We start from the raw sequence: 22,719 nt of genomic DNA, 5'->3' as shown, positions 1-22,719 counted from the left end.
GGAGAACCACTTGAACCTGAAAGGCAGAGGTTGCAGTGAGCAAGATCGTACCACTGCACCCCAGCCTGGTTGACAGAGAAAAATAATTCTGTCTCAAATAAATAAATAAAAATGTTAGCTATTATGAACAGTGCTGCAACAAACATGGGAATGCAGATATCTTTTTTTTTAATTTGAGATGGAGTTTTGCTCTTGTTGCCCAGGCTGGAATTCAATGGCACGATCTCGGCTCACTGCAACCTCTACACCTCCTGGGTTCAAGCGATTCTCCTGCCTCAGCCTCCTGAGTAGCTGGGTTACAGGCATATGCCACCATGCACGGCTAATTTTGTATTTTTAGTAGAGGTGGAGTTTCTTCATGTTGGTCAGGCTGGTCTCGAATTCCCAACCTCAGGTGATCTGCCAGCCTCGGCCTCCCAAAATGCTGGGATTACAAGCATGAGCCTCTGCATCTGGCCATCTCTTATATATACTGGTTTCCTTTCTTGTGGGTATATACCCAGCAGTGGGATTGCGAGATCATATGATAGCTCTATTTTTACTTTTTTGAGGACCCTCCAAACTGTTCTCCATAGTAGTTCTACTAATTTACATTTCCACAAACAGTGTATGAGGGTTCTCTTATCTTCACATCTTTGCCAATATTTGTTATTGCCTGACTTTTGGATACAAACCATTTTAGCTGGGGTGAGATGATATCTCATTGTAGTTTTCTACATTGACAATTTTTCTAATGATCAATAATGTTAAGTACCTCTTCATATGCCTGTTTACCATCTGTATGTTTTCTTTTGAGAAATGCCTATTCAAATCTTTTGTTCATTTTAAAAATTAATTAGATTTTTTTCCTATAGAGTTGTTTGACCTCCTTATATATTCAGGTTATTAACTCCTTGTCAGGTGGGTTGTTTGCAAATATCTTCTCCCATTGTGTGGGCTGTCTCTTCACTTTGTTAATTGTTTCCTTTGCTTCGAAGCTTTTTAATTTGATGTAATCTCATTTGTCCATTTTTGCTTTGGTTGCCTGTGCTTGTGGGGTATTGCCCAAGTAATTTTTGCTCAGACCAATGTCCTGGAGATTCTTCCCAGTGTTCTCTTGCAGTAGGTTCATTGAGGTCTTAGATTTAAGTATTTAATCCATGTTGATTTGATTGTTGTATATGGTGAGAGGTAGGGGTCTAGTTGTAGTCTTCTGCATGTGTATATTCAGTTTTCCCAGAACCATTTGTTGAAGAGACTGTCTTTTCCTCAATGTATGTTCTTGTCACATTTGTTGAAAATGAGTTCACTGCAAGTGTGTGGATTTGTTTCTGGGTTCTCTCTTCTGTTCCATTAGTCTATGTGTCTGTTTTTATGCCAGTGCCATGCTGTTTTGCTTACTAGAGTTCTGTAGTATAATTTGAAGTCAGGTAATGTGATTCCTCCAGTTTTGTTCTTTTTGCTTAGAATGGCTTTGGCTATTCTGGGTCTTTTGTGGCTCCATATAAATTTTAGAATTATTTTTTCTATTTTTGTGAAGAATGTCATTCATATTTTGACAGGGAGTGCATTGAATCTGTAAATTGCTTTGGATAGTATGAACATTTTAACAATATTGATTCTTCCAATCTATGAACATGGAATCTCTTTCCATTTTTTGTTGTCCTCTTCAATTTCTTTCAACAGTGTTTTATTGTTTTCATTATAAAGATCTTACACTTCTTTGGTTAGGTTAATTCCTAGGTATTTAATTTTATTTGTGGCTATTGTATATAGGAACACTTTTAAATGTCCTTTCCAAATGGTTTACTGTTGGCATATAGAAATGCTACTGATTTTTGTATGCTCATTTTGTATCCTGCAACTTTACTGAATTTACCAATTCTAATAGTTTTTTTTCGTGGAGTCTTTAGTTTTTTCCAAATAAAGCATATCATCTGCAAACATAAGGACAATTTTACTTCTTCCATATCAATTTGGATTTCTGTTCCCTTTATTTCTTTCTCTTCTGTGATGACTCTAGCGAGGACTGCTGGTACTATGCTAAATAACAGTGTGAACTCTTTGTGTTCTAAATCTCAGAAGAAAGCTTTTCAGTTTTCCCCCATTCAGTTTGATATTGACTGTGGGAATCTGACTGTATAAATGGCTTTTATTACGTTGAGGTGTGTTACTTCTTTACCCAGTTTTTTTAGATTGTTTATCATGAAGTGATGTTGAATTTTATCACTTTTTCAGCATCAACTGAAATGATCCTATGGTTTTTATCCTTTATTGTGTTGATATGATGTATTGCACTGACTGATTTGCATATGCTGAACAATCCTTGCTTCCCAAGGATAAATTCCACTTGTCATGATGAAACTTTCCCAAATATTGTTGAATTCAGTTTTCTAGTATGTTGTTGAGGATTCTTGCATCAATATTTATCAGACATATTGGCCTTTTTTGTTTGTTTTCTGAGACTGAGTCTCACTCTGTCATCCAGGCTGGAGTGCAGTGGCGTGATCTTGGCTCACTGCAACCTCTGCCTCCCAGGTTCAAGTGATTCTCCCACCTCAGCCTCCCAAGTAGCGGGGATTACAGGCACACACCATCACTCCTAGCTAATTTTGTATTTTTAGTAGAGAAAGGATTTCACCATATTGGCCAGGTTGCTCTTGAACTCCTGACTTCAGGTAATCCACCTGCCTTGGCCTGCCAAAGTGTTGGGATTACAAGCGTGAGCCACTGCACCGGGCCTGTCTTCCTTTTCTGATGCATCTTTGTCTGCTTTTGGTATCAAGGTAATACCAACCTTGTGAAATGAGTTTGGAAGTATTCCCTCCTCTTCTGCTTTCTGGAACAGCTTAAGCGGGATTGGTGCTCATTCTTCTTTAAATGTTTGGTAGGATTCAGCAGGGAAGCCATTGGGTCTCAGTGTATATGTTGGGTACATATATACTTAAAATTGTGATAGCCTCTTGCTGAACTGATCCCTTTATCATTAAATAGTGACATTCTTTGTCTCTTCTTATTGTTTTTGTCTTGAAATCTATTTTATCTGATATAAGGATAGCTACTCCTGCTCTTTTTTGGTTTCTCCTGGAATGAAATACATCTTTGCATCCCTTTATTTTCAGTCTATGTGTGTCTTTATGGGAATAGGGTGTTTCTTGTAGGCAACAGATCATGGGTCTTGTTTTTGTTTGTTTGTTTTTTGTTTTGAGATAGAGTCGTGTTCTGTTACCAGGCTGGAGTGCAGTGTTGCAATCTTGGCTCACTGCAATCTCTGCCTCCCGGGTTCAAGCGATTCTCCTGCTTCAGCCTTCTGAGTAGCTGGGACTACAGGTGCGCACCACCACTCCCAGATAATTTTTGTATTTTTAGTAGAGACAAGGTTTCATCATGTTGGCCAGGATGGTCTCTATCTCTTGACCTCGTGATCTGCCTGCCTCGGCCTCCCAAAGTGCTGGGATTACATGCATGAGCCACCGCGCCCGGCCGGGGCTTGTTTTTTCATCCATCCAGCCACTCTGGCACTTAATTAAAAAGTTTAGTCCACTGACATTCTATGTTATTATTATAAATTACTCCTGCCATTTTGTTATTTGTTTCCTGGTTGCTTTGTGGTCTCCTCTTCCTTCTTTCCTTTCAGTCTTCCATTAGTGAAAGTAATTTTCTCTGGTGATATGATGAGTTTCTTGTTTTTTATTTTTTTGTGTATCCATTGTGTGTTTTTTGGTTTGAGGTTTCCATGAAGTTTGCAAATAATATCTTATAACCCATTATCTTAAGCTTATTATAACACTGTTTGCATAAACAAACAAGTAAAAAGAAAATTAATAAAAACTACAAATTAACTTTGTCTACCTACTTTTTAACTTTTTGTTATTTCTATCTTATACTATGTCTTGAAAAGTTGTTGTAGTTGATATATTTGATTGGCTCATAGTTTAGTCTCTCTATTTAGACTAAGAGTAGTTTATACATCATAGTTACAGTGTTATAACATTCTGCATTTTTCTGTGTATTTACTATTACCAGTGAGTTTCATACCTTCAGGTGGTTACTTATTCCTCATTAATGTCCTTGTCTTTCTGACTGAAGTACTCCCTTCAGCATTTCTTCAAGGATAGGTCTGGTGTTGATGAAATCCCTCAGCTTTTGTTTGTGTGGAAAAGTCTTTATTTCTTCTTCACTTTGAAGGATATTTTCACTGGATATACTGTTCTAGGGTAAATGTTTTTTTCCTTCAGCACTTTCAATATGTCATGTCACTCTTCCTGGCCTGAAACATTTCTACTAAAAAGTCTGCTGCCAGACGTATTGTACCTCCACAGTATATAATTGGTTTATTTTCTCTTGCTGCTTTTAAAATCATTTCTTTATCCTTGATCTTGGGGAATGTGATTATTCAATGCCTTGAGGTAGTCTTCTTTGAGTTAAATCTGCTTGATGTTTTATAACTTTCTTGTACTTGGATATTGATATCTTTCTGTAGGTTTGGGAAGTTGTTACTAACCCTTTGAATAAACTTTCTATACCTCTCTCTCTCTCTACCTCCTCTTTAAGGCCACTATAGCTTAGATTTACCCATTCAAGGTTATATTCTAGATCCTGTAGGCATGCTTCCCAGGGCTTGTTTTTACCCATCTTTATTGAGAAGGCTTTCCATATATTGGAAAGAACTTGGATATTGTGATCTAAGCTGTATCTGCTTTAGGGGGCACCCCAAGCCTCCTAAACTCTGTGGTTCTTGCAGACCCATAGTGGTACTGCCTTAATGGTCTTGGACAAGATCCAGGATAATTCTCTGGATTACCAAAAAGAGACTCCTGTTCTCTTCCCTTAGTTTCTCCCACACAGAGTCTCTCTCTCTCTGTTCTGAGCCACCTAAAGCTTGGGGTTGAGTGACACAAGCACCCCTGTGACCACCACTATAATGACTGCATTGGGTCAGACCTGAAGCCAGCACAGCACTAGGTATTGCCCAAGACCTGCTGTAACGACACCCTAGCTATTGCATAAATTTGCTTAAGGCCCTGGGGCTCTACAATCATGTGGTATAAAACAGCCAGGCCTGTGTCCTTCCCTTCAGGATGGCAAGTTCTTCCAGGCTGTGGGTGGGTCCAAAGGTGCTGTCTGGGAATCAAGGCCTATATAAAAAACTTTAAAAAGTCTACCTGGAGTTTTATCGTGCTATAGCCGAGCTGTCACTCAAACAAGATATAGTCCCTCCCATTCTTTCCACCCCTCTCCAAAGGCAGAGGAGCATCAATCGATGGCCACCTCAAACACAGAGCCATGGGGGGTATTGCCAGACTACTGCCAATGTTCTCATAAAGCCCAAAGGCTCTTAAGTCAGCTTGTGGTGGATGCTCCTGTAAATTATTATAAAAAGGCCTTTTTTGTGGGGGAGGAGGGATGGAGTCTTGGCCTGTCACCCAGCTGGAGTGCAATGGCACTATCTCAGCTCACGGCAATCTCTACCTCCCAGGTTCAAACAATTCTCCTGCCTCAGCCTCCCAAATAGCTGGGATTATAGGCACCTGCCACCATACTCAGGTAATTTTTGGATTTTTAGTAGAGACGAGGTTTCACCATGTTGTCCAAGATGGTCTTGAACTCCTGACCTTTTGATCATCCCACCTCAGCCTCCCAAAGTGCTTCTTATAGAAGTACAAAATGACTTTATGCAGTATAAAAATAATCAAACTTACCCATCTACAAATACTCGAAGAAGAATATCCATGAGAAAAAATAAGGCAATAGATAGAGAAATACAAAGATATTCCAAAGGGATAGAAGCTTTCTTTTCAGCGAAAATTAGGTCGGCAAAGATGAGACCAACATTCAATAAGAGCAGGCAAACTCCAAATATTCTAAAACAAATGCATAAACAAGTAAGTAAATAAAAGTAAAGATAGAGGGGCTTTTGTACTGATAGTTATACTATATTTAGGCCAATGATTGGGTACCAAAATGATATTATTTAGTATTAAGCTGCCCAGTGCCAGGAAAAACTGTAATGCCTTACAACCTCAGGAAAAATCAGTTTTCGCCCAATAGAAGCATTTCTTAATAAAATTCCTACTTCACAAGATGTTATCATGCTATTTTATAGCAGACACATCAGACTAATACTTCAAAAGAGAAAAATAAAACTGAACTAAAATTACCTGTGCCTGTTTATAAACTCTTCTTAAAATTTGAGAATTTTATAAGAAGTTTATATGAATTTCTCATAAAAAACAAAATCTCATTAATTTGGATAATTCTTAAGAATTTATTAATAAAAACCAAATGAAAGCATGAGTAACATAAACTCTTAAAAGACCAAGATTTTTTTGTCAGTAACATTTTCAACAAGTATATAATTACATATTTATGGGTGCTTCTAGCACAGTGATGGGTATATGAGAAAGAATTCAATTCCATAAATATTTATAGTATTGAACTCTGAAGTACCTCCTGACATTTGCTGTTACATATTCTAAATACATTCCCCACAAATTGATTATACTATTTGCCTAATCTATGAAGATTAATTAGTCTTCAAAGTACTTTTGAAAAATATTACAATATTATTAATTCAAAAGGAAACAGTTATGTTGCATAAATCTGTATCATAGTATGATATCTTACTCTTATGTAGAGAAGAGTCTAAGTAAATTGTTTCAGAATTAAAGAGTAATTCTAGATGTATAAGGTACTTAATAAAACACTTTACTTATAGAATTTTAACATTGGATTTTCATTGACATTACCTTTGCAGATGGAGGAAAAACAATATTAATATGTTACTATTAATCTTAGGCAAAAGCCATTTCTTTGCAAGTCTTAATGTCCAGCTTAAACCAAAATTCCATGATAAATTAGATTACATTAGATAGGGCACATGGCTACTTAGCAATCGGTGGACATGGAAATGCTTTCTGGTTTCAGAGACTTAATATTTCAATAAGAGACAGAAATAAAAAAACCAAGAAGCATTTCCATATCCACTGATTGCTAAGTAGCCATGTGCTTTATCTAATGTAATCTAATGTAATATATATACGTATGTGTATATATATGTAATATGTATATATACATGTATATATACATAAAATATATATACATACATATATATATATATACACACACACATATATACATACATATATATATATACACAAAGTATATATATATACTTTGGAGATGGAGTTTTGCTCTGCCACCTAGGCTACAGTGCAATGGTGTGCTCTCAGCTCACTGCAATCTCCACTTCCCAGGTTCAAGTGATTCTTCTGCCTAAACCTCCTGAGTAGCTGGGATTACAGACACCACCATCATGCTTGGCTAATTTTTGTATTTTTAGTAGAGATGGGGTTTCAAGGCTGGTCTTGAACTCCTGACCTCAGGTGATCCACCTGCCTTGGCCTCTCAGAGTGCTGGGATGATAGGCGTGAGCCACTGCATCTAGCTCAAATATATTTAATACATGGCATTTTTTAATGTATTAAATCTCAGATATATTTAATACAAGGTGTTTTTTTATGTCTCACATACCCAAATGTAAAGGATGATACAATTGAGCGTGCTATTTTCTTAATCTTGCTGCTGCAAAAAGAAGTAAAAATAAAAATAATCAGATTTCTTCTAACATATAAATTTAACCAAAAAACAAAGGCCTTTTGTCTTTTTGTTTTTTTCCTTTTTGTGGAGAATGGGATCTCGCTATATTGCCCAGGCAGGTCTCGAACTCCTGGGCTCAAGCCATTCTCCCGCCTCTGCCTCCCTAAGAGCTGGGCTTACAGGCGTGAGCCACAGCACCTGGCACAAAGGCCTTTATAAATACAATTTTAAAAGAAAAGTATTCAAAAGTTATGTAACAAAATGCTTTTTAAATTATTATTATACTTTCAGTTCTGGGGTACATGTGTACAACACGCAGGTTAACAAAACTTGTAGGTATACATGCGCCACAGTGGTTTGCTGCACCCATCCACCTGTCATCTACATTAGGTGTTTCTCTTAATGCTATCCCTCCCCTTGCCCCGCATCCGCTGACATGCACTGCTGTGTGATGTTCCCCTCCCTGTGTCCATATGTTCTCATCACTCAACTCCTACTTATGAGTGAGAACATGTGGTGTTTGGTTTTCTGTTCTTGTGTTAGTTTGCTGAGAATGATGGTTTCCAGCTGCATAGCATTCTATGGAGTATATTTGCCACATTTTCTTTATCCAGTCTATCATTGGTGGGCATTTGTGTTGGTTCCAAGTCTTTGCTATTGTGAATGGTGCTGCAATAAACATACATGTGCATGTGTCTTGATAGCAGAATGATTTATAATCCTTTGGGTATATACCCAGTAATGGAATTGCTGGGTCAAATGGTATTTCTATTTCTAGATCCTTGAGGAATTGCCGCACTGTCTTCCACAATGGTTGAACTAATTTACACCCCCACCAACAATGTAAAAGTGTTCCTATTTCTCCACATCCTCTCCAGCATCTGTTGTTTCCTGACTTTTTGATGACTGGCATTCTAACTGGCATGAGTTAGTATCTCATTGTGGTTTTGATTTGCATTTCTCAAATGACCAGTGATGATGAGCATTTTTCATATGCTTGTTGGCTGCATGTCTTCTTTTGAGAAGTGTCTCTTCATATCCTTTGCCCACTTTTTGATGGGGTTTTTTCTTGTAAATTTGTTTAAGTTCTTTGTAGATTCTGGATATTAGCCCTTTGTCAGATGGGTAGATTGCAAAAATTTTTTCCCATTCTTTTGGCTGCCTGTTTACTCTGATGATAGTTTCTTTTGCTGTGCAGAAGCTCTTTAGTTCAATTAGATCCCAATTGTCTATTTTGGCTTTTGTTGCCATTGCTTTGGTGTTTTAGTTGTGAAGTTCTTGCCCATGCCTATATCCTGAATGGTACTGCCTAGGTTTTCTTTGAGGGTTTTTATGATGTTAGTTCTTATGTTGACATCTTTAATCCATCTGGAGTTAATTTTTGAATAAGGTATAAGGAAGGGATCCAGATTCCCCTGCCTCATCCTCCTGAGTAGCTGGGACTACAGCCGCACACCACCACATCTGGCTAATTTTTTTTTTTTTATTTTTAGTAAAGATGGGGCTTCACCATGTTGGCCAGGATGGTCTTGATCTCCTGACTTTGTGATCTGCCCACCCCAGCCTCCCAAAGTGCTGGGATTACAGGCATGAGCCACTGCACCTAGCCTAAGCCCTGTTTAACTAAATATAAGAGATCCATCAATGGCTTCCTCCTTTCAAACTTCAAAGTGACTTACTCATATGCAGCAACATCAGCACCTTCTTCATCTTCAAACCTGGAAAGTTGTTCTGACATACTTTAGCCACCAAAAAAATGCAAAAATATATTATTAGATATTTGCTACATAAAACAGTGATGAAGAATTAATTTGAGTAACAAGAATCTGAATCTAAGGATATAGTAAACATACCTTAGCTCACTGGAAGACCTAACATTTAAGAAAGAAAACTATAATATGTATACAGATAGAGAATATATAAATAATGTGTATAGACATATCTCAAAGACTTTATGGGTTTCATTCCAGACCACTGCAATAAAGCAAAAACTGCATTAAGTGACTCATACAAATGTTTTGGCTCCCCTATACATATGAAAGTCATATTTATACTACACTGTAGTCTGTTAAGGGTGTAATGGTGTTATATCTTAAAAAAATACATATATACCTTAATTTAAAACCACTTTATTGGTTTAAAAAATGCTAGTGATCACCTGAGCCTTTAGTGAGTCATAATCTTTTCGCTGGTGGAGGGTGCTGCTTCCATGTTGATGGCTGCTGCCTGATCAGAGTGGTGGTTGCCAATGGTTGGGGTGCCTGAGGCAACTCCTAGTAGTATTTACTTTATATATCTGGGTGTTCTGGTGTTGAGTGCATACAAATTTACAATTATATACATATTACAATTGTATTTCTTACTAAATTGAACCCTTTATTATTACATAATAATCTTGTTTATCACTTTTTATGGTTTTTAACTTGAAGTCTGTTTTGTCTGATGTAAGTATAGCTATTTCTGTTCACTTTTGGCTTCTGCTTGCATGGATATCTTTTTCCATTCCTTCATCATCACTCTATGTGTTTCTTTACAAGTAAGGTGAGTTTGTTTTAGATGAAATACAGTTGGGTCTTATTTTGTAATCCACTCAGCAAGTCTATATTTTTCATGGGGTATTTAATCTATTAACATTCAAAGTTACTATTGGTTGGTGAGGAGTTACTTCCAACATTTTACTATTTTCTGGTGGTTTTGTATATGTTTTGTTCTTTTCTTCCTCTCTGTTTACCTTTGAAGTTGGGTAGTTTTCTGCCGTGACAAGGTTTCATCCCTTTCTCTTTCTCCTTCATGTATTGACTTTAACAGTGACTTTTAAAGTTTTACATGTTTTTATGACGGTTTTACTATTTTACAAAATCTTTATCTTTTTCACAATTTGACTATACTGTTTGGGTTGAATATATTTTGGGTTCTTTGATCTTCCTGGAACTAGATGTCTAGCTCTCTCTCCAGAGTTACAAAGTTTTATGCTATCATTTTATTAAATATGTTTTCCTCACATTTTTTCTTCAGTTTTCCTTCTGGAATGCCCATAATATTTGTTAAATTAATGATATCCCATAAATCCTGTAGGCTTTTTTCACTCTTTTTTTCTGCTTGTGTTATTTCAAAGACTTGTCTTCAAGTTCAGAAATCGTTTCTTCTCCTTGTTTTTGTCTGTAAAACCAATGATTGTATTTTTCATTTCATCCATTAGCTGTTTAGCTCTCAGGACTTCTATCTGGCTCTTTTGTGATATCTGTATCTTTACTGAATTTCTCATTCAAATCATGTTTTCCTGATTTCACTGACTTGTCTATCTGTATTAACCTTATACCTCACTGGTTTCCTTAAGATTATTCTTTTGAATTCTTTTTATGGCATTTTATATGTTTAAGATTGGGGTATATTACTGGATAAATAATTATTACTTTCCGACTGCCATGCACTCTGGATGCCTGCCCGACATGCACTCCTGATTCCTTTTGGTTCCCAGTCCAAAATGGCAAGTCTCAAGCATCAGCTGATTCATAATCTTCTAAGGGAAGAACAGATCCCCCAGAACAAGATTACAGTTGTTGAGGTTGGTGCTGTTGGAATGTCCTGTGCCATCAGTATCTTTTTTTTTTTTTTTTGAGACGGAGTTTCGCTCTTGTTACCCAGGCTGGAGTGCAATGGCACAGTCTCGGCTCACCACAACCTCCGCCTCCTGGGTTCAGGCAATTCTCCTACCTCAGCCTCCTGAGCAGCTGGGATTACAGGCATGCACCACCATGCCCAGCTAATTTTTTGTATTTTTAGTAGAGACAGGGTTTCACCATGTTGACCAGGGTGGTCTTGATCTCTTGACCTCGTGATCAACCCACCTTGGCCTCCCAAAGTGCTGGGATTACAGGCATGAGCCACCGTGCCTGGCCTCCATGAGTATCTTAATGAAGGACTTGGCAGACAAACTTGCTCTTGTTGGTGTCACGGAAGACAAATTGAAGGAAGAGATGATAGATCTCCAACATGGCAGCCTTTTCCTTAGAACACCAAAGATTGTCTCTGGGAAAGACTATAATGTAACTGCAAACTCTAAGCTGGTCATTATCATGGCTGGGACACATCAACAAGAGGGAGAAAGCCATATTAATTTGGTCCAGTGTAATGTGAACATCTTTAACGTTGTAAAATACAGCTCAAACTGCAAGTTGCTTATTGTTGCAAATCCAGTGAATATCTTGACCTGGGTGGCTTGGAAGATAAGTGTCTTTCCCAAAAACCATATTATTGGAAGTGGTTGCAATCTAGATTCAGCCCAGAGTTCACCCATTAAGCTGTCATGGGTGGGTCCTCAGGGAACATGGAGATTCCAGTGTGCCTATATGGAGTGGAGTGAATGTTGCTGGTATCTCCTGAAGACTCTATATCCAGATTTAGGGACACACACAGATAAGGAACAGTGGAAAGCGGTTCACAAGCAGATGGTTCAAAGTGCATACAAGGTGATCAAACTTAAAGGTTACACATCTGGGGCCACTATACTCTCTGTGGCAATTTGGCAGAGAGTATAATGAAGAATCTTAGGCAGATGCACCCAATTTCCACCATGATTAGGAGTCTGTATGGAATAAAGTATGATGTGTTCCTTAGTGTTCCTTGCATTTTGGGACAGAATGGAATCTCACACCTTGTGAAGGTGACTCTGACTCCTGAGGAAGAGGCCCGTTTGAAGAAGAGTGCCAATACACTTTGGGAGATCCGAAAAGAGCTGCAATTTTAAAGTCTTCTGATGTCATACCATTTTACTGTCAAGGCTACAACAGGATTTTAGCTGGAGGTTGTGCGTGTTGTCCTTTTTATCTGATCTGTGATTAAAGCAATCATATTTTACGATGGACTGGGAAAAACATCAATTCCTGAAGTTAAAAATAGGAATGGTTTGTAAAATCCTACAGCTACATCCTGAAGCTGGATGGTACTAATCTTGTGTAGTCCTACACTGGTTATCTCTGAGGCACCATTGACAATGCTGCATATGCTGCAGTTGCCCCTTGAGCCAGATGGATGTTTACTGTGTGTTATATAACTTCCTGGCTCCTTCACTGAACATACCTAGTCCAATATTTTTTCCCAGTCAGTCACATCCTAGGATCTAGTGTATAAATGCAGTATTGCATGTTTTCTGCATAATTGTTCCAAAGGATCTTGTTTTGTGAACTATATGTATCAGTAGTGTACATTACCATATAATGTAAAAAGATCTACATATAAACAATGCAACCAACTATCCAAGTGCTACACCAACTAAAACCCCCAATAAACCTTGAAGAGTGAAAAAAAAATTGCTATTTCCATTTGAGGGTGACATGTTTTCTTGCATTTTCATGATTGATGTGTTTCTATGTTGATTTCTACGCATCTGGTGAAAAAGTCACCTTTTCCAATGTTATGGAGGTTTACTTATATGAATTTATTTGTATGAATGGGTCTTGGGTGTCAGTTCATTGGGGTATATTGACCTTGGTTCTACATGGATGCAGTAAGTGTAGTCTCCATGTAGCTTATTCAGCTGTGGTCCACACTAGTAACATCTGCAAGTTTCTCAGTGGCCTAAGACAAGGAAGTTGGTGGTGATGGTGGTACTGATTTGCCAGGTGGGCTCACTGGGCTGTTTCTCAGGGTAGGGGTGTCTGCAGGCATAGAGTGGGTCAGAAAACTTGGTCAGCTTCATGGGGCTGGCCATGGTACTATTACTCTGGCTAGAAGCATGGGAATACAGTTGCCCAACCAGGCCATGCCTGCCAGATGTAGCCTGCAGGGTAGTTTCTCAGGCCCAGGATGCAGGCATACGGCTGTTTGCCTGGCTTGGAAATCTGCACTCCAGGAGTGGCCTGACGGGCTGTTTCCCATGCCTGGTATGTGGGTACACAGCTGCTCATCTGGCCCGGAGCCAGTCTGCTAGGGGAAACTCATGGGCCAAATATATAGCTGCATGGCTGCTAAGCTGGACTGCAGGTACCTTTGCCAGGGCTGGCCAAGAAGGGGTGTTTCTCAGGCCTGGGTTACAGTCAAATGACTTCTCAGCCATCCTGGGTGTGTGTCTGCTGGCGGTAGTCCACAGGGCTCTTCTAGTTCAAGATGTAGGCACACTGCTGCTCAGCTGATGCCTGCTAAAGGAAACCCAGGGGACTGCTTCTATGACCCAGGATCTGGGCATAAGGCTGCTTGGCTGGCCTAGGGGCAGGCCTTTTGGGAGTAGCCCATGGGTCTCCTTCTCAAGTCCAGAACATGGGCATTCATGGCTGATTGGCTGGTCTGGAGGTGCCTCTGCTGGGATGGATACAGGACTGTTTCTCAAGCTCATGCAACAGGGCTTTCAGTCTACAGGGCTGTTCCTCAAGCTGGGACATAGGTATGAGACTGCTTAGTTGGCCTGAGGGTATGCTGGGACATAGGTATGTGACCGCTTAGTTGGCCTGAGGGTATGCTGGGACATAGGTGTGTGACCGCTTAGTTGGCCTGAGGGTATGCTGGGACATAGGTATGTGACCGCTTAGGTGATCTGAGGGTATGCTGGCCAGAGTAAGCTCCCAGGGTTGTTTCTTGGCCCTGAGACTTGGGCACACACAGGTGCGAGGCCCACTCAGTGGTGTGCCTGCTGGGGGCAGCCAGTGGGACTGTTTCTCAAGCACTTGAGGCAGAGGGCTGCTGGGCAGGCCAGGAGCATGTCTGTGGTGGATGGAGCCTGCAGGGCTGTCTCTCAGGTCCTGAGCATGGGTTCACAGTCACTCTGTTGGCGTTGGGGTGTATCAGCTGCTCAGAGGCTGAGGGGCCTCTCTCATTTGGGAGAGGGTATGTAGTGTTTTGGCTGGCTCAAGGGTGGGACCGCAGACTACTCCTCTTTCGAAGTGTGTTGGCGGGGTTAATTTTCCTGCTCTGCAGGACTTGAGCTATAGCCAATCCTGGGACCAACCTCCACACAGCCGGGGTTGTGGCTTTAACCCACCCATGTTGGCTTGGTGTACTGAAGATAAAGCTGCAGTGCTGGAGAGGTGCTGTGGCTGCTGGTCCCCAGAGGAGGACACACTCAAGAGATGACTCTGGTCTCTAAGCTGTGCTGCTAGAGCTTAGATCCCTACGGATGGGACGTCTTCACCTTGTACTGCTAGTCCAAGACAAACAGCTGTGTAAATTCTTGGCAGTACTCCAAATCAGCCTCAGGGTTTGCAAAGACTGTGAGATTCTCCTGTTGTAAAGACTTTGTGTTTGTGATGGCAATGGGGCTGGTGGGGATCTTCTGCTTACCTTTACCCTGCAATGAGAAGTCCCTCCTGTCTCTGGGCCAATTCAATCCAGGTGAGGGAGAAGGGGCTGCAGAGGCTGAGTGCTTCCATGCTGTGGGGACTTCCAGTAACCACAGGTGTGTCTCCACTCCTTTGCTGCACTCCAGGACTATCCGTCTGATACTCTAATCAGATCTTAGATGTGTATTTGTTGTCTAGGTTCATTTTGAAGGGGAGATGAGCACCAGGCATCTCTAGTCACCCATCTTGCTTGATTGAGCATAATTCGTAAGGACCCTAGAATTTTCAGAATAGTCAATGACCATTGGCTTCAACCTAAAGTCACCAGCTTCATTAGACCCTAACAAGAAAATCGGCCTATGCTTTGAAGCTTTGAAACCATGCATTGACTTCTCCTCTCTAAATATAAAAGTCCTAGATGGCATCTTCTTCCAATAAAAGGTTATCTGGTCTACATTGAAAATCTGTTGTTTGGTGTGGCCAGCTTCATCAGTTATCTCAGCTAGATCTTCTGGATAACCTGCTGCTGCTTCTGCATCAGCACTTGCTGTTTCACCTTCTACTTTTACGTTACGGAGATGGCTTCTTTCCTTAAACCTCATGAACCAACCTGTTAGCTTCAAGCTTTCCTTCTGCGCTCCCTGACCTCTCTCAGCCATCACTGAATTGAACAGAGTAAGGGCCTTGTCCTGGATTAGGCTTTGGCTTAAGGGAATCCTGTGGCTGATGTGATCTCCTATCCAGACCACTAAACCATTCTCCGTATTAGCAATCAGACGGTTTGGCTTTCTCATCATTTGTATGTTCACTGGAGTAGCAGTCTTAATTTTCTTCAATAAGTTTTTTGGCTTGTTTTGTTTTGTTTTTGTTTTTCATTCACAACTTGGCTGACTGCTGTAAGAAGTCTAGCCTTCCTCACAATCATTTCTAGCTTTTGGTTTAAAATCAGAGACATGTGACTCTTCCTTTCACTAGGACACTTAGAGACCATCACAGGCTTATTAAATGGCCTGCTTTCAGTACTGCTGTGCCTCAGGGAATAGGGAGGCCCAAGGAGAGGGAGGGAGTGGGAGAATGGCTAGTCAGTGCAGCAGTCAGAACAGACATAGCATTGATTAGGTTTGTTATCTTAAGATGGGCATGGTTTGTGTTGGCCCAGAACAATTACAACAGTAACATCGAAGATCACTGATCACAGATCACCAACACAGACAGGATAACAGTAAAAAAGTCTGAAATATTGCAAGAATTACCAAAATGTGACACAGAGACACAAAGTCAGCACATGCTGTTAGAAAAATAAAACCAGCAGACTTGCTCAATGCAGGGTTGCTACAAACCTTCAGTTTATAAAAAAGTAATATCTGAAGGGCATTAAGTAAAGCATAATAAAATAAGGTATACCTGTATACACACATCTGTATATATACATAAACTATATGTGTATATATACACATATATGTGCTAAAGGATATACACATGTGTTTATATACACATGCTCATATATATGTTAAAGGATATATATATGATTACTGATGTTATTAATTTGGGTCAGTGCTAAAGAATATATCTATATACTTATATATAGATATGCATATATATGTATACAAATATGTATATATATACATACATATTTATATATTATATATACTAAATATATATAGCTAAAGGGTATATCTGTGTGTATATATACACACACACACACACACACACACATATATGTGTGTGTGTGTGTGTGTGTGTGTGTGTGTGTTATATATGTGTATGGGGGTAGATATATCCTTTAGAACTGACAGAAATTAATAACGTCAGTAGTTATCAATGACACCACCATAGAAAGGTGAGTTATATCAAAGATATATCAAAGTAGTGAAAGACTACTGAGGTCATTTTATCCAGGCCAATGCTAAGGATTAAAAATGTACATGTCAGATCAAGTGACTTCAGAGACATACTTTTCTGGTTGAAGTTATGTACAATTGCTCTACATTTATAAACTGGTTGAACTCTGAAAATGTATATGTCCATTGTTTGGAATCTAATATTAACATATCATTTTTCCTAGAAGAAAACCTTATATTATGTAAAGACACTCTTGGGCCTTAACAAACAGCCTAATTAATCAAAATTTAAGCGCGGTTCTTTATTATTTCATTTGTGAGTGAATTTTACCAATCTTAATATATCCCTCTCCTCTTTCTCTCCATATGTTGAAATCTCACCCATCATCGATGACCCTACCACAGATTACTCTTTTTAATTCAATGGCGTAATAACTATGGGATTAAAAATGAACATAGCAAGACTCCACATGTCATCCTAGACTTAATTTTCTGATACAAATTAGCGATAATTACTCTACAATTTATAATCTAGTTATCCTAAAAAATTGACATTATTTATTTGAAACCTGGTATTTAATTTTTCTCTAGAAATGAGGTTTTAGATGTTTGTAATGAAATTCTTTGGCCTATAAAAAAAACTTAATGAATCAAGTTTATATACATTTCTTTACTCCTAAACCTACCTAATCTCCAAGTTACCATTTCTGGCAAAATTTATACAAATTCAACTTCAGTTTATAAATACCCACCCACCTTGCTTGCCCTTGTAATTTTCTGCCTTCTCACGTTCAAATACCACCAATAACTCTTCACCAATCATGGATGTCTTTCCTGTCCCTCAGATAGGGTTGAGTAACTACAGACCTAAGGCAGGGGCTCCATCCCATCTTATGGTGGGTTTGCCTTTGGGGCAGTAACCTCATGTGGTAACAGAGGGAGAGACCAGAGGTCTATTAGCTTTGTTCTTTTCTGTTGAGAGCTCCTTAGCTCCCTGCCCACTGTTACCTCCTCCTTGCTGCAAATAGGACTGTCGCCTGTCTTGGCTCACTCTAGTAGGGTGTCTTACAATACACACATTCTCATATTTTCCTAAGTTTTTTGGGTGCTGCTAAATAAGAGTGACCAATGGAATAGGAACAAGAAGCATTCCTCCTAAGAACTGTTCCTCTTTTATTCAACTAGATCGAAGAAAGCTAGAAAGGTAACTGTAGATACTACAGTAATAAGACTTTAGAAAACAGTGTCTAAGACTCTATATTGTTATGGATGCTCCATAACAATGCAGGAGACACGAACTTACCAAACCTGAATGTATGTATGCTTTTGTGTGTGTCTGCCTATGTGTGTATTACATATGTATGTTTACATTTAGCTTTTTATTTACTTAAACCTCATATTTTATTGAAGGTCCCTTCATGAGTTACTGTTATTTCACTGAAAGCAGGGCTGATGGAATAAAAAGGTACATAGACATATAATGAATTTCTCTTCTTTGACACTATTAGCAAATACACTTTTTTTGCACCAAGAGGTAGGTTTTCTGTAAATATTAAATACATATATATATAAATAAAATAAGTGAGGATATGTAAATCCTACCATATAATCCAGTAGGTAAAGTCAACAATTGTCAAAGACTCATTTATCAATGGCTAATTAATCAGAGAATAAACTACATATATATAAATTAAACCTAGATACATATTAGAAATACATTTTAATTTACCCATGTATCCAACATCCTATACAATAAAATTTTTTTAAAAATTTATTTGCTGGCTTAAAATATCAATTTTACATATAAAACTCACATACTACTACTTAACAAGCAACAACCAGAATTCTCACCTTGATGTTTCCTTAATCAGCCACTGATTAAACACAATCCTTTTATAACTTCTGTAAAATCTCATTCATTTTGCAAATTTTCTTGAGCATATCAGGTTTTCCATTTACTTATACCTTTACGATTTATTTCCAGGAGAGGTTTTCACATGACTGGGAAAACCCTCCATGACCTCCTTCCTTTCACTGATCGTGTTGGTCTTTCCCGCCCATCAGAAACAGTGAAAAGCACCTGCACACCTAAGGAAGAGCAGCATCCAATGAGGTGGTGGGTTTGGGTTGAGTCTGGGCACCAACTCATATGTGGACAGAGTTCTCAAGGCCGTGGTACAAGTCCATGTTCCATTAGCTCCATTCTTTTCTGCCCAGGGCTTCACTGCTCCTTGTGGGCTGCTATCTCCTCCATGTTGCAAATAGGATTCTCTCCTCCCTTGGAACTCTCCGGTAGGGTCTCAAACTCAGGAAACCTGAGTCCCTTAAAAAACTGTGTCTCTTAAAAAAACTACTGCCTCAAAGGCAAACCCACCATCAGATGGGATGGAGCCCCTGCCTTAGGTCTATAGTTACTCAACCCTATCTGAGGGGCAGGAAAGACATCCATGATTGGTGAAGAGTTATTGGTGGTATTTGAACGTGAGAAGGCAGAAAATTACAAGGGCAAGCAAGGTGGGTATTTACAAACTGAAGTTGAATTTATATAAATTTTTCCAGGAAAAATGTATATATTTGTCACTTTTACTAGGAACTAAGGGTGATGAATATACCAACAGGAAGAAGCAGCTCTCCTATGACCTGACCAAAGCAACTCCATCAAAAAAGGATGCAAAGTTACCTACAAACGCTACAATGAAACAAATTGGAAACCCTGTTCAAAAACACTCTGTATGGCCATGCAGGCTCCTGAGAGTAAATTCCACAAATGTCCATCTGTCTCCTTGCTTTATGGTTCCTTTGTGTGATGGGTTGTGTACGTGTGTTGAGAGAAGTATGGATGGATGGTTAAGACGGATGGATGGATACATTTGTTTATGTGCCTGTGTGTATGCATATATAGTTCTATGCACACTTAATGCACACTTGTGTCTTTATCTATTTATAACTCACCTTTTCCTGGTACCTGGATGCTCCTGGGTTGCTCCTGTCAATTTACTTGTGTGTGGACTAGAGGATGATAAGAGAATACAGTCAGACAGGGGACACAATTTTAAATTTACTTTTTTTTCTTTTTTTGAAAAATTAGCTTCTATTACTCTAGACAGAAACTGATTAATTTCTGAGTATTCACATGCGTACAACTATTGGAAGCTGGAATGACTTCTTTTTTTTATTAGAAATGAGGATTTATATGATGGCAATCAACATCTTAGACTGGAAAAAATAGTAATACTTCCAGATTTAACCAAACCTCTTTATTATGACCTCAGTCCCAATGTGTGACAATCTTGATGGTGGCAGTTATTTCAAAGTCAACTCCAGTTTGTAGGTAGTCAGCCCTCTTATTCCATTGAATGTCCTGCTTCAAAGGCCCTTACTTTCACCTACCATGGTAGTCTCTCCTGCCCCACAAAAAAGGTCAAGTAACTAGAGGTCTGACACAGGGGCAAAATCTAATATGACGATGATTTGTGGTTTGGTGCACCAGCCTTCATGATGGCAGAGTTCTGGGGATTGGAGAACACCTCCAAGGCTCTTAGCTCTGATCCTTTCTGCTGAGGGCTTCATAGTACCCTGACTACTTCTACCTCCTCTTTCTCCAAATAGGATTCTCTCCTCCCTTGGACAAATCTGATATGCCTGCTATTAACTAAGGGTGACAACACAGTAACAGACGGAGGCCTTTCTCTATAACCTGTTCCTCTTTTATCCAAAAACAACTGTAAAAATGTGTAAGTTTTCCTAAAGCTTCTACAGTGAGAAGGTTAAGAAACTGTATCTAAGATACTCTATATTGCCATGGATACTCCTGGGTGTAGATCCCACAAATCTCAATCTCTTTCTCTGTCGTTGTTTTGTTTGAGTGCATGTTTGTGTGTGCATCTTTTATAACTCACATTTCATCAGTGACTGTATCTGTGATGGCTCCATCCAGGTCGTGTGGATCAGGCCTAAAGAACAAATATGGTCAGCGCCAGACACCATGCGGAATTCAAAACGTTTTGTGTCAAATAGCTACAATTACTCTATGAGTTACTCCCTGGTTACACTTTAAACATTCACATGGCTGTATATCACTAATTGAACCTGGTATGGCATTTTTCATTAGAAATGAGGTTTTGTATGCCAACAGTAAATATTTCAGGCTATGAACTTAGCAATGCATCCAGATTAAGTGACTGTATCTTCACCTCAATGTGTAACAGCATTTTTAGAGGGCATTTAATTATAGTTCAACTTTAGTTTGTAAGTCCTCTTTCTTATAATCCCATCTAAATTCCTCATTTTCTATCACCTCCAATCACATCTCACTTTTCACCAATCCTAGTTGTCTTTCCTGCCCAAGAGTTAGGGCCAAGTAGCTCCAGGCCTCAAGCAAGGACTCCACCCAATATGATGATGGATATTGGCTCAGAGAGTTAGCCTCACATAGTGGCAGAGTTCTGGAGGGTGAAAAATACTTCCAAGGTTATTAGCTCTGTATGGGTTTCTTTTTTTTCTTTTTTTTTCTTTTTTTTTTGCCAGGGGTGTCTCTGCTAATTGTCCACTGTTATCTCCTCCTCATTCTAAGAAGGATTCGCTTCTCCCTTGGTCCACACTACTAGTACAGTCTCATTCCCACAGAAATGAAAGGTGACGAACACTAACATAAAAAGCCTCCCTCTGTGAGTTCTTTGCCATTTTCCTATCTCCATCCAAAAGACAAAAGAATATTCCCTAGAGAATCTCGTACAGAGAGGACTCTAGAAATAGTTTCAAGGGAACTCCCTGTTTCCGTGGATGCCTGTGACAATGAATAGCCCAAATCTCAATCGTCTGCAGACACTGTATGTATGAATGCATATATGTGTGTGTGTTCATATATGCATTCATACATGTATTGATAATTGTATTCCTTTATATCACATGTTGCATTGGCCAGCTGACCAGAAGACACTCTTAAAATTGACACACAGGGCAGTGCTGAGGAATTTAAAACATATATAGTAAGACAACAAGTAACTTAGATTAACGTTTTAGTTCAAAATAGTTCCAATTACATTTCAACATGTAAACTGCTTGATTCTTACAGAGTTCATGTGCGTATTTGGTTAACTGGAATCTGCCATGCCATTTTTCTTTACATATGATAATTTATACTATTGTAGCACACATTTCACACCTATCCAAGACTCACTGACTCAACTACAATTTTTTTTATCACTGCAGCTGACCAATGTGTGGCAGCCTTTTGAGGTTGAATTTCTTTTAAATTCAGCTCCACTGTGCAAGTGGTCAGCCCGCTAACCCCATCTGAAGACCACTTCCTGGATGCCTCCATCACCTCCTTTCTTTCTCCCATCATGCTAGTCTGTCCTGTCCGTGAGACACAGGCAAGTAGCTATGGGCCTAAGGAAGGGCGGCATCCAGTGAGATGGTGGGTTTGGGGTTGGATCTGGACACCAACCTCATAGGTGGACAGAGCTATGACGGGTGAAGGACAAGTCCATGCTCCATTAGCTCCATTCTTTTCTGCCCAGGGCTTCCCTTCTCTTTGTTGGCCACTATCTCCTCCATGTTACAAATAGGATTCTCTCCTGCCCTGGGCCAATCTGGTAGGGTTTCAAACTCAGGAAATCTGAGTCCCATAAAAAACTACTTACTAGGAACTAAGGGTGACAAACACACTAAGAAGAAGAAGCGAAGGAGGATCCAAGATGGCCGTTTAGGAACAGCTCAGGATTGCAGCTCCCAGTGAAAGCGCAGAGGGTGAGTGGACGCCACATTTTTATTGCCCACAGACTAGGAAATTCCCAGGCGGAGGAGCTCCACAGGTCACCAGCGTGGCTGTTTCGGCCAGCGTGGCTGTGCCGGCCGGTGTCGCTGCTTTTCCCCGTGTGGCTGCTCTGTCGGCGCCCCAGAGCAGCGGTTCTCCGTACAAAATACACCGGTCCAGGTGCGCTTTTGGCTGGCGATTGGAGCCATGGGAAGTCGCCCATTCGTCTGTTTAAAAAGGGGACTGAGCAGAGAACCAGGACAGTAGATTC

General features: G+C 39.6%; 1 protein-coding gene and 1 pseudogene across 4 annotated transcripts in view; one reads left to right on the top strand and one right to left on the bottom strand.

Moving 5' to 3' along the window:
* Nucleotides 1-22,719, bottom strand: part of LOC108313878 (phosphatidylinositol 3,4,5-trisphosphate 3-phosphatase TPTE2-like) — a 72,831-nt gene that overhangs the window by 40,586 nt on the left and 9,526 nt on the right. Inside the window, exons 3-5 of one of the 3 annotated variants that reach the window (XM_037743448.1) lie at nt 9,258-9,317; nt 7,513-7,563; nt 5,682-5,843 (exon numbers count right to left, since the gene is read on the bottom strand). In XM_037743448.1, the coding sequence (XP_037599376.1) occupies nt 5,682-5,843; nt 7,513-7,563; nt 9,258-9,316 (272 nt within the window). In that variant the 5' untranslated portion in view covers nt 9,317. Of the gene's footprint in view, nt 1-5,681; nt 5,844-7,512; nt 7,564-9,257; nt 9,318-22,719 lie in introns of those variants that run through there. The other 2 variants (XM_037743449.1, XM_037743450.1) reach the window with 2 other exon arrangements.
* On the top strand, nt 11,063-12,887 carry LOC108313880 (annotated as a pseudogene). The gene is made up of 3 exons (XR_005202481.1): nt 11,063-11,173; nt 11,484-12,014; nt 12,283-12,887. The product of XR_005202481.1 is annotated as an L-lactate dehydrogenase A chain-like (transcript).

The sequence above is a fragment of the Cebus imitator genome, unplaced genomic scaffold, assembly GCF_001604975.1.
Source record: "Cebus imitator isolate Cc_AM_T3 unplaced genomic scaffold, Cebus_imitator-1.0 Scaffold145, whole genome shotgun sequence".
Lineage (NCBI taxonomy): Eukaryota > Metazoa > Chordata > Mammalia > Primates > Cebidae > Cebus > Cebus imitator.
The sequence above is the reverse complement of the archived record's forward strand: the minus strand, read 5'-3'. Positions and strand labels throughout refer to the sequence as shown.